Source organism: Castor canadensis, chromosome 3 (genome assembly GCF_047511655.1).
Source record: "Castor canadensis chromosome 3, mCasCan1.hap1v2, whole genome shotgun sequence".
In the NCBI taxonomy this organism is placed as follows: Eukaryota; Metazoa; Chordata; class Mammalia; order Rodentia; family Castoridae; genus Castor; species Castor canadensis.
The window spans coordinates 86,494,282-86,515,847 of record NC_133388.1 but is presented as its reverse complement, the minus strand read 5'-3'; the positions used below and the strand labels follow the sequence as shown (position 1 = coordinate 86,515,847).

At 39.7% G+C, this 21,566-nt stretch overlaps 1 protein-coding gene across 21 annotated transcripts in view; it reads left to right on the top strand.

The window, feature by feature from the left end:
- The window catches only part of Rnf212b (ring finger protein 212B), an 87,736-nt gene that overhangs the window by 55,109 nt on the left and 11,061 nt on the right, over nucleotides 1–21,566 (top strand). For 16 of the 21 annotated variants that reach the window (XM_074068352.1, XM_074068362.1, XM_074068372.1 and 13 more), the window contains 7 exons: nucleotides 12,003–12,118; nucleotides 13,275–13,335; nucleotides 14,232–14,260; nucleotides 16,094–16,140; nucleotides 16,358–16,400; nucleotides 16,844–16,904; nucleotides 17,443–17,491. In XM_074068352.1, coding sequence (XP_073924453.1) covers nucleotides 12,003–12,118; nucleotides 13,275–13,335; nucleotides 14,232–14,260; nucleotides 16,094–16,140; nucleotides 16,358–16,400; nucleotides 16,844–16,904; nucleotides 17,443–17,491 — 406 coding nt within the window. Of the gene's footprint in view, nucleotides 1–11,999; nucleotides 12,119–13,274; nucleotides 13,336–14,231; nucleotides 14,261–16,093; nucleotides 16,141–16,357; nucleotides 16,401–16,843; nucleotides 16,905–17,442; nucleotides 17,492–21,566 lie in introns of all 21 variants that reach the window. The other 5 variants (XM_074068371.1, XM_074068370.1, XM_074068369.1 and 2 more) reach the window with 2 other exon arrangements.

Here is a 21,566-nt window from a genome sequence, read left to right as displayed (position 1 = left end):
AGGAGAGTTTAAACTGTTCTTCAAAGTGGCTGTACCATTTTACATTCTTTCTTTCCTTTTTCTTTCTTGTTAGTAAATCAGGAGAGTTTATTGAAATAGAAAAGTATAAAGTGAGAAAGTAGAGCTTGCAGAGTTGGGGGGTCCCAAGAAAGGATGCCCCCATTTTACATTCTTATTAGCTGTTTTAGTCTGTGCTGCTATAATAAAATACCTTAGACTAAGTAATTCATAGAAAAACAGAAATATATTGCTTACAGTTCTGGAGGCTGTTAAGTCCAAGATCAAGGCATCAGCAGATTCGTCATGTGGTTGGGGCTCACTGTATGCTTCTAAAATGGTGTGTTCTTACTGTATTCTCAGATAGCAGAAGGGGCAAACAGGAGCCCTAAATTCTCTTTTATAAGGCACTAATCCCATTAATGGGAGCTCTGCCCTCATACCTAATCACCTTCTAAAGGCCCTACCTGTTAATACTATTGTATCAGGGGACAGGTTTTAGAATGAATTTGGGGGACACATTCAAATTATTGCAAGCTAGTAAATATTATAGACTTTACAGGCCATCCAGTCTCTGTCACAGTGACTCAATTCTGCTCTGGTAGCATGGAAACAACCATGGACAGTATGTAAGCAAATGGGTATAGTTATGTTTCAATAAAACCGTATTTATAAAAAATAGCTAGCCATGGTCTGCTTTATATTTTTAAAGTCTTTTGAAATCATATGTTTTTGCAAACATACATAAATAACTATCACATATATTGTTGGAATCAATTTTTTTTTTGGTGGTGGTGGTACTAGGATTTGAACTCAGGATCTCATGCTTGTTAGGTAAGCAGTCTACACTTGAGCCACTCCACCAGCCCTTTTTTGTGTTGGGTATTTTTGAGATAGGATCTTGTGAACTATTTGTCCCAACTGGCTTCAAACCTCAATCCTCCTGAGCTCTACCTCCTGAGTAGCTAGGATTATTAGCACGAGCCACTGGTACTTGGCCTCAAATCTGGTTATTAATAGACCAGAGCCTCTCCATTTCTAACTGAATTAAAAGTTGACAGTCACTAGTACTTCAAAAACAAAATGACTCCTCAGGGCTGAGTGTGGTGGTACATGTCTGTAATCCCAGCTATGAGGAAGGCAGAGATGGAAGGATCAAAGTTCAAGGCCAACCTGGGCCAAAAAAATATCAAGACTCAACCTCAAACAACAAGCTGGGTGTGGTGATATGTGCCTGTAATTTCAGCTACTAAGGAGGCAGAGGTTGGAGGATCTCAGTCTGAAACCAGCCCCAGGTGAAAACAAGAAACGCTATCTGAAAAACAAATGAAAGCAAAAAGGACTGGAGGCATGGCTTAACTGGTTGAGTGCTTGCCTAGCAAGCCCAAGGCCTGGAGTTCAAACCTCAGTGCCACCAAGAAAATTCTTTTTGAATAACTGCAGGGCTAGGAATTTAGCTCAGTGGTAGAGTGCTTGCCAAACATGTACAAGTCCCTGGATTTGATCCTTAGCTCTGCAAAAAAAAAAAATTTTTTTTTGAACAAATATATCGAAAATTGTTTAGTTTCAGATTATTTTACCTGAAAAGAAAAAGCTAATCTGTCAGTATTTAGTAATTCTGAAACAGTATAGTTGAGTTCTTCATCACTACTGGGCAGGAAGTTGCAGTGGCAGGATGAGAGCTCCAACTGTGGCCTTGCTATTTGTGGCCCACATGGCATCTCCCTTTGGCTGGCTCTGCTTGATGCCTGCGGCTTTCCTCAGCAGGCTTTCCATGTTCCTGCATCTCTAACTTCTGGTAGTCTTCATTGCAGCTTCAGCATCACTCTCACAATTCATGCATTGCCCTCTCAGGGGCTCTCTGCAGGTACTCCAACCATGTCATACATTGCGTAACCTCCCAGACCGTCCCTTGAAATCCAAGTGGAAGCCCCTGCAATTCCATAACTCCCATTTTCCTCTTCCTCTGCCACTGAGCTCCATCCCTGGTCGCTCCACAATGTCACACTCCACATGCATTCTACATGCCTGCAAAACTAGCATCACATGGATGATGCCAAGGTCTGCTGCTGACTTGAGCAGTATCTGAGCTTGTTTGGACTATGGCTGCAATGGCCTCTGATTGCCTGGATGGCTGAGCAAGGGGAAACACTTCCTTATGTGGCACTGTATGAGCAGAGTACCCTGGCTCTTTCTTCTCAAAGCAAAGTCTTTCAAATGAATTTATAACTTTACATCCTTGAGTCTGATTTGTAGGGTCAGACAATTTTTTTGGGTCGTGCTGGAGTATGAACTCAGGGCCTTGCTCTTGCTAGGCAAGAGTGCCACTACTTGAGCCACATCTCCAGCTCCAGTTATTATTTTTCAGATAGGGTCTTGTGCTTTTTTCCCAGGCTAGTCTGAGATCACAATCCTTTTATGTATGCCTACTGCATACATAACTGCATGCATACAACCATGATCCACCATGCTAGCTTGTTTTTGGGGGTTGTTTTTGTGTTCTTTTGTGGTACTAGTGATCAAACCGGGTCTTGTGCATTCTAGGCAAACACTCAACCACTAAGCTACATCCCCACCTGCCCAGCTTGTTTTTGAGATAGGCTCTCATGAACTTTTTTATCTTGGTTGGCCATGACCCACAATCCTCCCATCTTTGCCTTCCAAGTAGCTGGAATTATAGGCATGAGCCACTGCACCTGGCTGTGGCTCAGACAGTTCTTAAGATGGATTCTTTTTAGTGGCACTGATCTCTTCAGCAACCACATCTTCCTTGTCCGCAGTGTTATATACACTTCTTTTCTGGCCAAACTGCAAGTTTTTCATATCCTTCTACTCTTCTTTATGCTCCTAATTTTCACTGTAAATCTGGCTAAAAGAAGTCAGCAGTACCAGGCCATAGCCTGAATGCTGTGCTGCCTTCAAATTTCCTCCACCAGATGAATTAGTCTGTCACCTGTAAATTTGGCCTTGAACAAAATCTCAGGGCATAGACAGAATGTGGAGAAGGTCTTTTCAAGAATGTAACATGCATGGCCTCTAGTTCAATTCCCAACAGAGTCCTCATTTCCACCTGAAACCTCATGAACAAGTCTTTACTGTCCACATTTTTATCAGTTCCCACCAGATCTGCTCATTAAGCTGAGCTTATAGCATTCTAGGCTTTTTTTAGCCAGCTTCTCCAAACTCTTCTAAATTCCTCCCATGAACCAGTTCCAAAGGCTTCTGAACCACATGGTCAGATTTAGCCATAGCAAAAACTCTACTTCTTGGTACCAATTTTCTGTGTCAGTCAGACTTTCAAAATACTTGAGAATAACAATTTAAAGGAGGAAAGATCTATGTTGGCTTACAGTCTTAGAGGTTTCAGTTCATGGTTGCATGGCTCATTTGTGGTAGCTAAGTAATAGAGAGAGAGAGAGAGAGAGAGAGACAGGAGGGAGTCAGGGACTAGATATACCCTTTAAAGGCATGCCCCAGTGACTTGCTTCCTCCAACCAGGTCCCATCTCCTACTAACGCATTCAGTATGAACTCATCAATGTATCAACCCACTGATAAAGTTAGTGCCTTTCGCAACCCAGTCGCTCTAATAGCACCCCACTCTTGACGATCAAGCCCTCAATGTATGACTCTTTTTAAGGGACACTTTATATCCAAATCATAACAAATTACAAGTCTAGGTGGGTGCCAGTGGCTCACAACTGTAATCCTAGCTACTCAGGAGGCAGAGATCAGGAAAATTGCAGTTTGAAGCCAGTCTGGGCAAATAGTTCACAAGACCCTGTCTTGAAAATATCTAACACAAAAAAGGCTGGTGGAGTGGCTCAAGGTGTAGGCCCTGAGTTCAAACCCCAGCACTGCCAATAAAAAAAAAAAATCTGAACACAGCTGCTTACCTTCTTAAATCCCGTTTAAGAAGCTTCTTCTTACCTAAGTTTCAGCCTGCTCAGAATAACATGTAATTCCCTTAATTGTCCGGTTGCTCCTAACCTCTCCTATCAGAGTCACAGCTAATTCCTTATATCTCATGTACCAACTCAAGTTATGATATAGATTATTTATTATCTAACCTATTAGGCAGCTCTTTCATAATCATATCATCTCAGATTCTATGGCTGGAATGCTGTCTTCTAAAAACTGAATTAATAGTTACCTTGTCATCATTTTTTGTACATTTTGTACATTCTTCTGCATATTATATTATGTTTTATTTATTGGTTCACATGTCAGAATGTCTCTTCTACTATTCTGTGGTGACCTACAAAAGCATGAGCTATTCATCTTAGCATTTGTAGCTCTTGCTCCTGGCATAAAGAATTCAAACTTCATTTGTTAAATGAGAGGATGAATAATCCTGTATATTATTTTCAAAGCCCCTGTGAGAGTTTTGTGATACCAGTCTGTTCTCTGATACCAACAAGGTCTACAATAAATCATCAATTCCATTATTTTTTAAATGGGAACATTACTTGTATTGACAGTTGAGGAGCATAGTGAACAATTTCATAGAACATAAATAAAACAATTCCAAGACAGTGAAGTGTAAAATGCAGTAGAAATGCTAATAGTCATCCTCATCCTCCCTCTTAGCACCTCAGTCCCACAAGACTTTAGCAGCTGGTGGTTACCAGCAGGATACACAAGCTATCCACATTTCAACCCAGCTGACAACAAATTTAGAAGTTCCCTATCCTCTCCCTCCACTTTGCTAATCTGCTAGAACAATTCACAGAACTCAGGGATGAACTTTACTTATTGCTGATTAAACATAAACAATACAATTTAGGCATAGTCACCGGGAAGATGCATAGGGCAACGTTTCGAGGTGGGGGGCAGAGCTTCCATGTCCTCTCCAGTCACATCATCAAAGCTTCCAGCACCTCAGTGTGGTTATCAACCACCCTCCTTGTTTAGGGTTTTTTTTTTTTTTTGTGGTCCTGGGGCTTGAACTCGGGGCCTCATGCTTGCTAGGCAGGAACTCTAACACTTGAGCCACTCCTCCAGCCCTAAGGTTTTTTAAAAATGAAGGTTCAGTTTCATATGACTGATTAAGCAATTGGGAGCTGGCGGAATGGCTCAAGTGGTAAGAGTGCCTGCTAGCAAGAATGAGAATGAGGCCCTGAGTTCAAACCCTATTGCTGCCTATAATCCTAGCTACTCAGGAGGCAGAGATCAGGAGGATCAAGGTTTGAAGCCAGCCCAGGACAAATAGTTCATGAGACCTTGTCTCAAAAAAAATCCCTTCACAAAAAAGGTCTGGTGGAGTGACTCAAGGTGAAGGCCCTGAGTTCAAGCCCCAGTACCACAAAAACAAAAAAATGTCATTGGTGATTGAACTGTCTCTAGTCCTCTTCCCTTTCCTGGCTATGGGGAGAAAAGCAAATGGTTGAAAGTTCCAACCCTCTAATCAGTGGTTGGTTCCTCTGGCAACCAACCCCCCTCTTAAAACTGTGTAGGAGTTCACTAAGAATCACCTCATTAATGCGAACTCAGGCATGGTTGAAAGGGGTTTGTTATGAATAATAAAAGATCCTTTTGCTCAGGAAACTCCAAGGGTTTTAGGAACTGTGTTAGCCTTCTATGACATGGTGACAAAATACCTGAGATAATCAGCTCATATGGAGGAAAGACTTATTTTGGCTCCCAGTTTCAGAGGTTTCTGTCTATAATTGGCTGGCTCTGTTGCTTTGGGCCTGAGACAAGGCAGAACATCAGGGCAGGGGAATGTGAGAAAAAAGCTGCTCACCTCATGGAGCCAAGAAACAGAAGTAGGGAGGGGCCATGGTCCCAATATCTCCTTCAAGGTCATGCCCCCAATGACCTAACTTCCCTTCTTTAGGCCTCACCTAAAATTTCACCATCTCTCAATAGTGCCAACAGGCTGGCAAGTAAACCTTTAATATATGAGCCTTTGGCTGACATTTAAGATCCAAACCATAACAGGAACTCTGTTACAAACCAGGGACAAAGACCAATTATATATATTTTTATACCACATTCTGTCCAAAAAGACTTTCCAAAATCAATTAACTTAAAAAATACTTTTGAGCTGGGTGCTGGTGGCTCACACCTGTAATCCTAGCTACCAAGGAGACAAAGATCAGGAGGATCAAAGTTTGAAGCTAGCCTGGGCAAAATAATTCCAGAGACCTTATCTCAAAAATACCCAACACAAAAAAAGGGCTGGTGGAGTGGCTCAAGTGGTGGAGTGCCTACCTAGCAGGTGTGAGGCCCTGAGTTCAAACCCTAGTACAAAACAAAAAAGTTTTGAAATGATTTTGGGGTTTTTTTTTTTTTGGTGATACCTGGGCCTTTCACTTGCTAAACAGACTTCTATCACTTGAGCCATGCCCCAGCCCTTTTTTTTGCTTTAGTTATTTTTCAATAGGGTTTCACTTTTTTGGGGGTGGGGATGGGGCTAGGGTTTGAACTCTTGAGTTTTGCAAAGTGGGCGCTAACCAAGCAGGAGCTCTACCACTTGAGGATACCTCCAGTCTATTTTGCTCAGGTTATTTTGGAGATGGGGGGTTGGGGGCCTCGTGAACTATTTGCCTGGACTGGCTTCAGTCCATGATCCTCCCAACCTCAGTCTCCCAAGTAGCTAGGATTATAGGCTCAAGTCAGGCAGCTTCACTTTTGTTTTTGGCTTGGGGCCAGCCTAAACCACTATCCTTCTCTCTGTGCCTCCAACATAGCTGATACTGTAGTCATAATCCAACACTCCTGGCTTGTTTGTTGAGATAGAGTCTCACTAACTTTTTGCCTGGGCTGGCCTCAAATAGAGATCCTTCTGTCTCTGCCTCCTGAGTAGCTAAGATTGCAGATACACACTACCATATCCTGCTGAAAATTTTTTTCTTTAATGGTGCTGAGAATTGACCTCAGGGCCTCATGTATGTTAGGCAAGTGCTCTATGACTGAGCTTCGTATCCAGACATTTTTATTTTATTTTGAGACAGGATCTCACTAAATTGCCTAAGTTGGCCTCAAATTTGTGATCCTCCTACCTTTGCCTCCCAAGTAGCTAGGATTTCAGGCATGTAATCCAAATTATCATAGATAATTTCAAATATCTTGTGTCTTTTTTTTTCTTGAGACAGGGTCTTGTTATGGTAGCCCAGGTTAGCCCAAGCTGAATCCATGATCCTATTGCTTCAGACACCCAAGTACTGAGATTACAAGTGTGTACCAGCATGCCTGACTTTTGATTATCTCGAACTAGAGAAAATAACATATATGACATGTATAATATAATGAATTTCCATGTATCCATCATCCTACTTCAGTGATTATCAGCCGAGGCCAACTTTCCTTCATCTATACCTCTAACCACCCTAACCACGCTAATTTGAAATCAAAACCAGATACTATATCATGTTAACCTGTAAATGCTTCAGTGTGTATCGGTAAAAGATAAAAGATTACATATAAAATATAAATGTAACTAATCATTTAAAATAGTAATTTCCTAAAACTTATCAGATAATTAGCACATTTCCTAATTGTCTTATAATTATTTTTAGTTTGTTTGAATTAGGTTTCAATAAAGTCTATTTCAGTTGATTGTTATGTCTCTTAAGTTTACTGTTTTTTTGCTGATACTGGGGTTTGAACTCAGGGCCTTGCACTTGCTAGGCAGGTGCTCTCCCACTTGAACCACTCTGCTAACCCTTAAGTTTCACTATTTCTTTTCTTCTTGTTATTATGTATATTCTTTGAGATGGGGTTTCGCTATGTAGCCCAGGCTGGCCTTGAACTTCCCATCCTCATGCCTTAAACTCTGAAGTGCTGAGATTATAGACATGTACCACATACCTAGCTCTTTTTTAATTATTAAAGAAAATTGTCTTTTTCTTATAGAATTATTCAATAGTGTGGATTTTGTTTATCCCACTCATGGAGTCACATTTTTTGTGAGTGGTTGTTGGGGTTTGAACTCAGGGCCCCGCACTTGCCAGGCAGAAGCTTGTCCTTTTAAGCTACGAACCTAGCCCATGTAGAGTCATTTAATATGCTCCTCTGTCCTCTATTTCCTAGAAGTTGATAGGCAAATTTAGGTTTAATCACCATCATTTGATTTGGGGAAAGGTGAGGCAGGACTACTTTACAGCAGTGTTGCATTCTACCAAGAAGTATCTATGTCATTTATATGATATAGCCATGATTAACTCTGCAGAGATCCATTAAACCATTAGAAGTTGCAAAATACTGATATTAAATTCTGTCATTTCTCAGTTTTTTAGTTTGAATACTTTTTAAAGAGAAATTTTATTTTATTAAGCAAGTGATTATTCTGAGATACAGTTAAAAAATATTAAGACCTGTAAGGGGAAAAAAAAAAAAAAAAAAGACCTGTAGACTTCTTCATTGTGGAATGAAGGAGTCAGTTTCACAAAAGATAAATAAAGCAAAGTAATAGGTTTTGAATGTCAAAGGAGGATAGTGAATTTACTGATAACTTTAAAAGAAATTTCTAAAATGTAGCAGTTCCTTTACACATACTCAAAAGATTAAAACTGGTTGGGAGCACCTGCCTGGCAAGGGCAAGGCCCTGAGTTCTAACCCCAGTACTGAAAAAACATTAAAACTGCTTGGGAAAGTAAGTCTTTAACTAAATAAAAACTAACCCTTAAAAATAAGAATTATGGAGAGGGGTGCTAGTGACTCATACCTGTAATCCTAGCTACTTGGGAGGCAGAGAGCACGAGGATCATGGTTCAAAGCAAGCCTAGGCAAATAGTTCAGGAGACCCTACTTCAAAAATACGCAACACAAAAAAAGCTGGTGGAGTTGTTCAAGTGGTAGAGCACCTGCCTAACAAGTAATCCCAGTACCACCAAAAAATAAAATAAAATGTAAGAATTATGAGCCAGGTGCTGGTGGCTCATGCCTGCAATCCTAGCTACTTGGGAGGCTGAGATCGGGAGGAACAAGATTCAAGACCAGCCTGGGCAAATAGTTCTCAAGACCTATCTAAAAAATAACCAGTGCAAAATGGACTGGAGGTATAATTCAAGTGGCAGAGTGGCTGCTTTGCAAGCATGAAGTCCTGAGGTTAAACCTCAGTCACACACACAAACATACACATACAAAATGAAAGGCATTTCTTTTTTTTTTTTTTTTTTTCTTTTTGGCAGCCCTGGGGTTTGAACTCAGGGTTTCACGCTTGTGAGGCAGAGGAGGTCTTACCTCTTGAGCCACTCCACCTGAAAAGGCTTTTTTTTTTTTTTCAGTACTGGGGCTTGAACTCGGGGCCTTCACCTTGAGCCACTCCACCAGCCCTTTTTAGTGAAGGGTTTTTTCAAGAGAGGGTCTTGCAAACTGTTTGCCAGGGCTGGCTTTGAACCATGATCCTCCTGATCTCTGCCTCCTGAGTAGCTAGGATTAGAAGCATAAACCATTGCTGCCCAGCAAAGGCATTCTTTAGTACAAAAAACAGTCAAGCTAATACTCATTTCCAAAACATGTATTACTTTCATAAACAAAATCCTTTTGTTTTTAATAGTCCACATTGGATCAAAATAGCTTATGTCTTATAATGAATCTACTGAGCTCCCCCTTTGTTTCCATTACTGGGCCTCTCTTAGTATCTGCTATAGTTTGGATCTTTGTTTTTTTTTTGTTGTTGTTGTTGTTTTGCTGTACTGGGGTTTGAACTCAGGGCCTACACCTTGAACCACTCAACCAGCCCTTTTTTGTGTTAGGTATTTTCAAGATAGGGTCTCATGGAATTAACTGCCTGGGGCTGGCTTCGAACCGAGATCCTCCTGATCTCTGCCTCCTGAGTACGCAGGATTACAGGCGTGAGCCACTGGCACCCGGCTTATAGTTTGGATCTTGAATGTCTCCTAAAGGTCCATGTGTTTAAGATTTGGTCACCAGCCTGTGGCACTACTGGGAGGTGGCAAAACCTCTAAGAGGTAAGGCCTAAGCCAGGCATGGTAGCACAAACCCACTGTAATTCCATCTACCTAGGAGGAGGAGATCAGGAGAATTGCAAAAAGTTAGCAAGACCCTATCTTAAACAACAAGCCAGCAGAGATGGCAAATGCCTGTGATGATGTTAGCATGGGCAGGAGGATCAAGGTCTGAGGATGGCCTGCAAATCCTCAGACCATATCAAAAAAATGACTAGAAGCAAATAAAGGCTGGGGGTGTGGCTCAAGTGGTAGAGTGCCTGCCTAGCAAGAAGAAAGCCCTGAGTTCAAACCTTAGTATTACTCCCCCCTAAAATTTTTTTTTAAAAAGAGGTGAGGCCTAGTGGAAGTAACTTAGGTCATTTGGGAGCATGTCCTTGAAGAGGATGTTGGGACCCTGGCCTTTTTCTGTCTCTTTGCCTTCCAGCTGCCATGAGGTAAGGGCTTCCCATGCCACATGCTCCCATTATAACATACTGCCTTGCCAAAGGCCCAAAGGCAAGGGGTCTAAGTGACCACAAACTAAAATCTCTGAACTGATGAGCCAAAATAAACTTTTTCTTCTTATAAGTTGATTAGTTTAGGTATTTTATCTTAGCAACAGAAAGCTAACTAGCACAGTATTGTTCACTTGTTTTTCTGTTTATACTCTCTAGACTCTTTCTTTTTTTGACACAGATTCTCACTGTGGAGCCAGGCTGGCCTCAAATCTGTGACCCTCTTGCTCCAGGCTCCTGAGTGCTGATATTTCAGGTGTGCCCCACCATGCCTGGCTCTCTAGTCTCTTGATGAACCTAATTCACAACTGAAGTTTTACAGTGTTTTCAATAAAATTATGTGCCATGTGTTAAAATTTACAGGAGGCCGTTGGTTTGAACTGAGCTTCTGCACTAGGCTTAATACAGCAAACCAAATGGACTTACTCATGCTAAAGTTCCATGCCATCAAGTAGTCCAAACCAAGTTATCTGCCCTTCCAAGAAATCAGGAGGAGAGATAATAACTAAATCTCTAAACAAATCACCTGTGTCCATCATGATAAAAAGGTCCTTTCTTCTTTAACCTTTATAAGGAAATTTACTTTGAAATTACTAACCTGAAGCCGGGTGTGGTGGGATACACCTGTAATCCCAGCACTGGGGATGCTGAGGCAGGAGGATCACAAGTTTGAGCTCAGCTTGTGCTACATAATGAGACTCTGTCCCACCGCCAAAAATCTACTAATCCATTTAGTTCTGATCTGCTTTTTTCAGCCCTTTTCTGCCTATAAAACCAACTCTTCTGCTCAGATCATCAGAACACTCATTGTTCTCTGAGATGTTGCCTGATTTTAGAACCATAAACACAAGAGATGGTCCAAGATCCCCCGTGAATGTCTGAAATCATGGATAGTACTGAAACCTATACATATTATGCTTTTACACATACCTATGATAAAGTTTAATTTATCAGTTAGGCATGGGCATAGTAAGAGTTCAACAACAAATTAATGGCAAAACTAGCATGAGTTTCTTTTTCCTTCTTTACAGTTGCACAGATAGATTTTTTTTTCTTATCAGGAATCTTTGCAACCTTGGCACATTTCTGCAGTAAGGTGGCAACATGTTTGTGAGGAAAGTACTGAGATGTAGAGAAGAGCCCTTGACAAAATGCTCATAGTCTGAGCAGGGCTGAGGCAGATGAGACATAAATACTGCTGTGTACTCAAAAGTAGAGACTGACAAAGCCAAAGTGCTTTCAAAGATTAACTTTTTATCTGATTCAGCAGTCCTATGATAGGTACATCACTATAGCAAGTGATGAAGTGACACAAAAGATAAAATTATGTGCCCATGCCCAGAAATAAAAATCAGGAGTAGGCACTCTCCTTCTGTGTCTCTTTACCCTTCACTGCAGCAGCATAAACAGCCTGCAAGTGACTCTGTAAGTGTTTTAGGGACACTAAATTGGTCACCAGCACTCTGTAATCACTAAGAATGTGCAGAAAAAGAGCAGTACTAAAGTATGAATGATAGATTTCCCTTTGTTGCCAGAAGTGAGTGGGAGGGAGTTATAGGAGTGTACATCAAAGGCCTGTTTTTCCCTAGTAGGTGTGGCGTTTCCAGAAGAAACAAACAGATCTTCTCATCGCCTTTTATAAACATAGAATTACAAAATTAGAAGCAGCCATGCAGGAGGCACAGCAAACAGTGGCCAACCAGGACAAGTAAGTGCCAAGTCAAATCCCTAGTTAGTTTTTTTTTTTTTCTTTCAGAGAAGCTGTATTCTTTATTGGTTGCAAAGACTGAAAATTGTCCCATAGGTGTTTATGTTTGCCTTGGGAACGTCAGGTACAGAATTTTTGGTTGGTCTCTTCAATCTCCATTTTATTTATTTTTTTCTTCTCTCCAGGGGCCCTCCTCACTTTATAGCTTTCCTCTTCTACTTCCCTGTATCAAAAACTGCTTCTTAGGCCAAGTATGGTGATGAATGCTTGTAATCCTAGCTACTTGGGAGGCAGAGATAAGAGAATCATCATTTGAGGCCAATCCAGGCAAAAAGTTAGTGAGACCCTATATCAAAAAATAAGCCTGGGATGGTGGTTATGCCTGTAATCTCAGCTACTCAGAAAGTTGGGGTAGGAGGATCATGATCTGAGCATGGGCAAATGCATGAGCCCAGGCAAAAAGTTGGCAAGTCTACATCTCAGCCAACAAGCAGGGATTGTTGCATGTGGGGGTGCATGCCTGTGGTGTCAGCTTCTGGGAGGCATGGGTAGGAAGATTTAAGTCTGAGGCTGGCCCCAGGCAAAAACAGGATACCCTATCTGAAAAATAATTAAGGCAAAAAGGGCTGGAGGCATGGTTCAAGTGGTAGAACACTAGGAAGCATGAGTCCCTAAGTTCAAAACCCCAGTATCACCCCCCCAAAAAAAAATCCCACAAAAATAACAACAACAAAAAACCCTGCTTCTTCAAAGAAACCAGATATAACTGATTCACACTGATAAAAATGAGATATAATATTTAAAGTGTTATCTCTGGACGGGTGTATTTTGGAAACCTTAAGCTAAAAGATAGATTTGTTGATGGAAACTTTTAGACATCAGCAGACCAGGCCTGCTGTGTGTGAAGAGGAAATGGATTTCTATGCAGACTTCCCTGAAATCTGACCAAGCAACTGTTTATTTTATTCACTTGATCGTACTCACCATCAAAAGCCTGCCATTTTCTCCCTGAATCACCAGATCCCTAATGGAAATACTTTGTCTATCTGCCAGCATCTCTCAGTAAGCACTAACAAGATGTTATAATGATAATAATATTAGTAATAGTAATAAGTTTTATCATACTGATCTGGAGCTCTTTCCATCTTTTGCCTAGAGAACTGTCAATCTTAAGAAATGAGAATGGAGAACTGAAGAAGTTTTTAGCCATCCTGAAGGTGAAATTGGTTTTCTTTACTATTTTCTCTCCTACTTTTTCCATCTGTCTAGCTGATAATATAAAATAATGCTTTCCAACCCTTTTCATGTCATAGTACACATAAAACTGATAATATTTGTACATCAAGCATACTATAGTAAATGAATTAGGCGACAGTAGACCTTGGAGGGCTGAAAGGATCAATATCTAGCACACTTGTAACCCATTCAAAAATGTCAGGGGATCATGACATGCTAGTTAGGAGGCTTTCATAGAAGAGACATATGTTGCAACTTGATATTTCTGTTCAAGAAGCCTTATACGTTTCTCTCTCTCTCTTTTTTTTTGTGGTACTGGAGTTTGAACTCAAGGCCTTCACCTTGAGCCACTCCACCATCCCTATTTTTGTGAAGGTTTTTTGAGATAGGGTCTCATGAACTACTTGCCTGGGCTGGCTTCAAACCATGATTCTCCTGATCTCTGCCTCCTGAGTAGCTAGGATTACAGGTGTGAGCCACCAACGCCCGGCTACATCTTTGAATCCTTATTCTGTGCACTCTTATGTCCTAGACACTTCTTTCTTCCTAAAAATGTTCTGTGTATTTATATACTTTTTCTATTGACCCTTTCCTTTAACTGTTCTAGCACGTTGTAGTCATGCTTTGTTTCTTTCAGTCTCCCTAGAGATGCTCCATATTTTCCCACATATATTAGTCTATAGGATTCCCAGAAACTGAAATTTTATTCCCTCAAAGCTAAGAATTTCCTGAGGAAATGCTGCTGCTGTTTTTCTCCAACTGGGAATCTTAGCAACCACAACTAGGGGACATTGCAGCTGAGATATATAACAAGTAAGACCATTGATTAGAATGTTTGATCTGTAGCTTGCTTCACTCCTATTTTTTTCACCTACAGGAATCTCCAAATAGGTACCAAGGAAGCAGGTCAGTTTTATCAGCTCCTATACTAACCCCCTACCTTGAAATTTTCTGGGTTTTCTTTTTTAAAAAATTTTAATTAACACATAAATTGTATACATGTATATATTCTGTGTATATATATATATATATACACCATATATACCTATATACACATATACCATATATATATATACACACATATACACCATATACATACACATACACCATATATATATATGTATATATATACACACACACACATACACTGTATATATGGTATATGTAAGGCATATATTTATATATATTTATAGTATGATAATTAAATTCATGTGTACAATGTATAATGATCAAATCAGGTTAATTAGCATTTCTCTCTCCTTAAGTATTATTTCCTTGTGTTGGAAAGCTTTCAACCTATTTTTTTTTTCTCAACTCTTAGCCTTGTGGGCTCCAAGATGGAGAAAATGATTGATGAATTTATTTTTACTTCTGTTATTCCCTGGAAAGGATGGAAGTAAAATCCTTTTTTTTTGGCAGTACTGGGGCTTGAACTCAAGGCCTATACCTTGATTGAGCCACTCCACCAGCCCTTTTTTATGATGGGTTTTTTTGGGTTAGGGGCTCAAGAACTGTTTGCCTGGGCTGGCTTCAAACCACAATCCTCATGATCTCTGCCTCTTGAGTAGCTAGGATTACAGGCATGAGCCACTGGCACCCAGCTAAAGTGAAATCTTGATTGTAAAGCTCACCCTTGACTATCATGAAATCCTACTCATCCTTCAAAATTCAACTCACATCATTTCCTCTGCAGAAACTGCTTTAGGTGGAGTTAGATGGTCTACTCATTCATTTAATAAATATTCATTCAGTGCCTACTGTTCATCAGGTATTATTTAGGTGCTGTGTAGAACACCAGTGTTTTCTGATTGGTGATGTCTGTGTCCTACCAACAACACTAAATATTTTCAATATAAATCCTGCATTGGTGGATTAAAAGAGACATGGCACCCCTGTACTTCCATCAGTTACAGCCTAGTGTTGTTTCATACTCCTGTATTATTGATATAACCATTATAATATTTAAATATTGTTGTGATTTTTTTTTTCTTTGCAGTGCTGGGGATCAAACCCAGGGCCTTGGTAGGCAAGCACTGTACCATTGAACTATATACCAAGGCCCTGTTTATTTTTCTCTTTCTTACTAACCAGTGAGTCTCTCAGAGAAGAACCTTAATTTAGTTAATTGTTGTAATCTCAATATTTAGGACATATAGACAATAAATGCTTATTAGATGGACAGATAAAGAACCGAGGACTGGGCATTGGTGGCTCAAGCCTGTAATCCTAGCTACAAAGGAAGCAGAGATCAGGAGGATTGATGATTGTGGTTCAGAGCCAGCCCCAGGCAAATAGTTAGGGAGACCCTATCTTGAAAAACCCCATTACAAAAAAAGAGCTGGTGGAGTGGCTCAAGGAGTAAGAGCACCTGCCTAGCAAGTGTGAGGCCCTGAGTTCAAACTCCGATGCCAGGAAAAAAAAAAGGATGAAAGGATATATGAATTGATGGACAGATGTAAGACAGAATACTTGGTAAGGCACTGTGGGAAGGAATGGACAGAAGAGAAGTGGAGAAGGTTTCACTTAGGGAGTTGGAGGGTAAAGGAAACTCATGTGAAACTGCTTCTGTATTTTGAGATGATATCTTTAATAGAGACACCTTTGACAGTAAGCAAGCAATCTGTGTTGGCAAGAGGAAGCTACTATTTCTATGATCAGGGATCTGATTGATCTTCTAAATGGCACTGAACTTCTGCTTAGTAAGATTAGAGCTGCCTCTTTCTTTTTGTTTTCTTGCAGGTTGGCCACACCTCGGCCAGTGGGCATTACTTCCCCATCACAGTCAGGTAGATGATACTTCTTGCCTAAATATCTATATGAGGATGAGTACATATCTTCTCCATGTATGAAAATGATTTTCTCTCAGAGAGAATGTGATTTTCCTAATTTTATGAATGATATTAAAAGATCATATAACCAGATTACCACTCAAAACAAATTGGCTAGGCAAGCAGAGTACACCATTGATGGCAACTTTTCCTCCTGAACGTTATTCTCTTCCAGTTACTCCACGACCCAGTTCCCAGCATAGCAGCCAAGTAGTCAGGTGAGTAGAAAATCTATACAGCAACATTAAAATTGTTGGCAGAAGTTGGAAGATGAAGCTGGACATTGGTGGTTCACGTTCATTTTGGAAGTAGCAAAACATAAATCCTTCTTAAACTAGCATAAACTAGCTACTTGAGAAGCTGAGATTGGAAAGATGGTGGTTCAAGGCCAGCCAGGGCAAATAGTACTTGAGATCCCATCTCCAAAATAACCAGAGCAAAATGGACTGGAGATATGACTCAAGCAGTAGAGTTCCTACTTTGCAAGCATGAAGCCCTAAGTTCAAGCCCCAGTTCCACCAAAAAAAAAAAAAAAAAAAAAAAAGAAAAGAAAAAAATTGGAAAAATTTAAAAATTTTTTAATGAGGCTTGTATTGGAACAGAAGAGATTTCATGTCAATGTCAAAGTTTAACATCTGGTTTTTTGTTTCACCTTATATAGTCGCGCTTCCTCTGTGGAGTCTATCCCTTATAGAGCGGCTGACTTTGATAGTGTGGGACAAGTAAGTAATATTCACCTTACCTTTCTAGATTGAGGTTTCTAATACTTAATGAAAACAACAATTTAAGTCAGTAATCTTAAATTTGTATTGGTTTTGGTATATATTCTTTTTTTTTTTTCAGTGCTGGGGTTTGAATTCAGGGGTTTTTTTGAGATAGGGTCTTATGGACTATTTGCCCCGCCTGGCTTCAAACCAAGATCCTCCTGATCTCTGCTTCCTGAGTAGCTAGGATTACAGGCGTGAGCCACTGGCACCTGACTATATTCTTTGATGCCATGAAGACCCTATTTTCTTTTGGCAATGGACACCTGATGTTAGAAGCTGACACATAATCAGTAGGGGTGGAAATAGTGGAAGTACTCAAGAATTGAATTAACAGTGTCTATCACATTCATTTTGGAAGTAGCAAAACATGGGTCCTTCTTAGACTAGCATACCCACTCTGAGAACAACACATGCTTACATGTGCAGCTATAGAGGGAAAATGGAAGCTACAGAACCAAGATATATGTATTAATGTTTATTATTTGTCCTTCAGGGAGGCAGAGGCCTGCAGGGAAGGAGTACTCCCAGAAATGCTTATACTGGTAAGAGGAGGGGAAAAGTGTCTGAAATCAGCATATTCTGTGCAGAAACCAGCACATTTCTGATTTTCTATGCATAGTATAATGCTGCTTCACTTTGTTTTTCCAGACAGTAATTCCAGGTATCCAGACATACATTACAAGTTTTCAAGTAATGTTATTTTTTGTTCTTAAACTGATAAGTGGAAAATTAAAAGCTGAGTGATAGAAAGCTACTGAAAACTTATGGTTAGGAGATGGAGGACAACTTCTGAGTAAAATAATTGACTTGAGTTTTTTAAATTGCCACAAGATGGACTAGGGGCATGGCTCAAGTGATAGTGCTTAGCAAGGGCAAGGCCCTGAGTTCAAGCTCCAGTACCACAAAAACGTTGCCACAAGATGGCAGTATAAGTTAAGTCTAAAAGGAAAGTTAACCAGGTGTCAGTTGTTACTGTGAAGGGTGTCTGGCTTCTTCACAGTGTATTAGAGGTGAAAAATACTCTGGTGAAGAAATATTTTGGTTTTAATACACTCAATTTCTTGTTTATATGTTCTGGCTGTTGTTACTATTTTCAAGGGCATTAGCTCATCCTGGAGAATACCTATTATAGAGGATTTTCTTTCCTTTTACAAGAGGCAAGTCTGAAATTTCCAAGTCTCTTTCACTTAAAAAATGAGGGGAGAGAGGGGAAAGTGAAGGAAGGAGATCAAGGTGATGGTAAATGTTTGATGGACTTCATATACCTATATGAAACAGAGCTAAAAAAACCTCTTGCAATTGAGTGGGGAGAGAGTTGAGGAGGAGAGATGATGGGGGCAATGTAAATAATGTACAATGTGAGTCTAATCGGAATTGTCACTATGAACCCCCCCGTATAATGAATATATCCTAATAAAAAATTTATAGTAAAAAAATGAGAGACCAAAAGTCTCCCCCAAGTTCTTCCACATTTGTGCTTCTGAAAAACACAGATGTTCTAGCCAATTTGTATCTGTCAGGTTTGTATTGTTCCCTCTTTCATTCCTGATCTTAGTAACAGGAGTCTTTTTTCTTTTTTGGCAGCACTGGGATTTGAACTCAGGGCTATTGCTTTTGAGGGTAGTACTCTTGCCACTTGAACTACTCTACCAGTCCCTTTTTTGAGGTGGGTTTTTTGAGATAAGGTCTGGAGAACTATTTGCCTAAGACTGGCTTTAAACCGTGATCCTCAATCCTCCTGATCTCTGCTTCCTGAGTAGCTATGATTACAGGTGTGAACCACAGACTCCTGGCTCTTTTTTGTTTTCCTTAATCAGTCATTTCAAAGAAACAACTTTTGGTTCTCTCCGTTATTTTTTTATTCTTTATTTATTTGTAGTTTAAGCTTATTGTCTTTGTTTATTTTGTACTTAGTTTGTTCTTTTTTTAGTTTCTTAAGGTGGAAGGTTAGATTGTTGATTTAGGGGTTTTTTTAATTTAATTTTTTTGTGGTACTAGGGATCAAACCCAGGGTCTTGTGCATGCTAGGCAAGAACTGTACCACTGAGCTATCCTCAGCCCAAGATCTTTTCTTTTTCTTTTTTGCAGTACTAGGGCTTCCACTCAGGGCCTACACCTTGAGCCGTTCCACCAGCCCATTTTTATGAAGGGTTTTTTCAAGATAGGGTCTTGCAAACTATTATGCCCAGGCTGGCTTCGAACTGTGATCCTCCTGATGTCTGCCTCCTAAGTAGGTGTGAGCCACTGGCGCTTGGCTCCAACATCCTTTTAAAATATTAAATTACAGTCATTTCATTCTTGTACTTTTTCACTGCATCCTCTATGGTTGGTATATTGTGTTTTTGCTTTCATTCATCTCAAAGTATTTTCTAAAGTCCATTGTGGTTTTTGTTCTTTTGACCCATTGTTGTATCAGTATTATCAGTATAATATCCATGTATTTGTGAATTTCCCAAATATCTTCCTGTTATTTTGAATTCTATTTCACTATGATTGGATATATATGTTGATTTAAATCCTAAATTTATGTCCTAAGGGTGGGGGGAGCAAAAAAATTGATAACCTAATATGACCTATTCTAGAGAATGTTCTAGATGGACTCAGAAAGGATGTATTTTCTCCTATTGTTTGTTCTGTAAGTCTGGCAGGTTTAATTGGTCTGTAGTGCTGCTCAATTGGTATGCTTCTATTTACTTGCCAGTGTTCTGACCATTATTGAAAGTAGGGTATTGAAGTCTTCGACTATTATTATTGAATTGTCTAATTTTCTTTTCAATTCTGGCAGTTTTTTACTTCATGTATTTTAGGACTCAGTTGTTTCTTCTTGATGGATTTATTCTTTTATCATCCTATGATTCTCTTGTTTCCAGTAACAATTGTGTCTTAACTCTATTTTGTCTGTTATTAGGATAGTCATTACTGTTCTCTTTTGTTCACTGTTGGCATGGAATATCTTTTTGCATCCTTCTACTTTGTGTGTGTGTGTGTGTGTGTGTGTGGTCCAGGGGAGCCAACCCAGAATTCACACATGCTAGACACATGCTCTGCCACTGAACTATACTTCCCAGCCCCTCTGTCCTACTACTTCCTATATCTATATCTATCAATATCTATATCTGTATCTATATAGGTAGCGAGATATAGAAAGTAGTAGGACATATAGATCTATATATATAGAGAGATATATAGATATCTTTGTACCTGTTTTTTTTCTTTTGGCAGTACTTAGGTTTGAACTCAAGTCCTCAAGCTAGCCAGGCATTCTACCACTTGAACTATGCCCCTGGTCCTTTTTACATTAGTTATTTTTTGACTAGGGTCTTGCATTTATGCCCAGGCTGGCCTGAACCTCAGTCCGCCTATTTAAGCTTTCTGAGTAGCTAGAATGACAGATGCACACCGCCACACCACATTAGATGAATACAGTCTCAAGAACTTTTTGCCTGGACTGGCCCGATCTCTGCTTTCTGAGTAGCTAGGATTACAGTGTGAGCCATCTCACCCAGCTAGCCTTTCCTTTGCCCTTGTTTTTTGGAGGGGCTGGGGATTGAACCTAGAGCCTCACACATGATAAACAGGTGTTTTGTCACTGACCTATACTCCCAGTCCAAATATTCTTTCCCTTCTTTTTTTAATGTGGTGCCAGGGATTGAACCGAGGGCTTTGCTTATGCTAGGCAAGTACTATGCAACTGAGCTATATCTCCAGCTTGTTTTGTTTTAAAATCTATTCTGCCCTTTAATTGGAGAGTTTAATCTATTGATATTTAATGTAATTGCTAATTAGAAAGTATTTACTTCCACTACTTTGCTATTTGCTTTTTATATGTCTTATACCTTTTTTTGGACCTTAGTTCCTCTATTACTGCCTTCTTTTGTGTTAAATATATTATTTTCCTCTAAGCAGACTTCAGGGTTTGAAAAAAATATATTATTTCCCAGTGAACAATTTTACTTCCCTTATTTCTTTTACCTCATTCTAATTTTTTCACAGGGGTTACAATTAACATCTCAATTTATAGCAGTCTGGTTTAGATTGATACCACATTTAATAGTGTACAAAAGCTGGGTGGTGGTGGTTCACACCTGTAATGCTAGGTACTTGGGAGGCAGAGATCAGAAGAATTGTGGTTTGAAGCCAGCCCAGGCAAATAGTTCTTGAGACCCTATCTTGAAAATACCCAACACAAAACAGGGCTGGTGGAGTGACTCAAGAGGTAGAGTGTCTGCCAAGCAAGCATAAGGCCCTGAGTTCAAGCCTTAGTACTGAAAAAAATAAAATAGTATACAAAAACTGTGCTCCTATGTAGTTCTGTTCTCTTCCCACTCCATTGTGCTGTTAGTATGCAAATTATATCTTTATAAATTACTCATCAACACAAATTTATAATTATTATTTTATATATAAATTGCCTTTAAAATCAGATAGGAGGGCTGGGGATATAGCTTAGTGGTATATAAATTACTCATCAACACAAATTTATAATTTTTTTTTATATATAAATTGCCTTTAAAATCAGATAGGAGGGCTGAGGATATAGCTTAGTGGTAGAGTGTTTGCCTAGCATGCACAAATTCTGGTTTCAATCCCCAGCACTACATCAAAATAAGATAACAA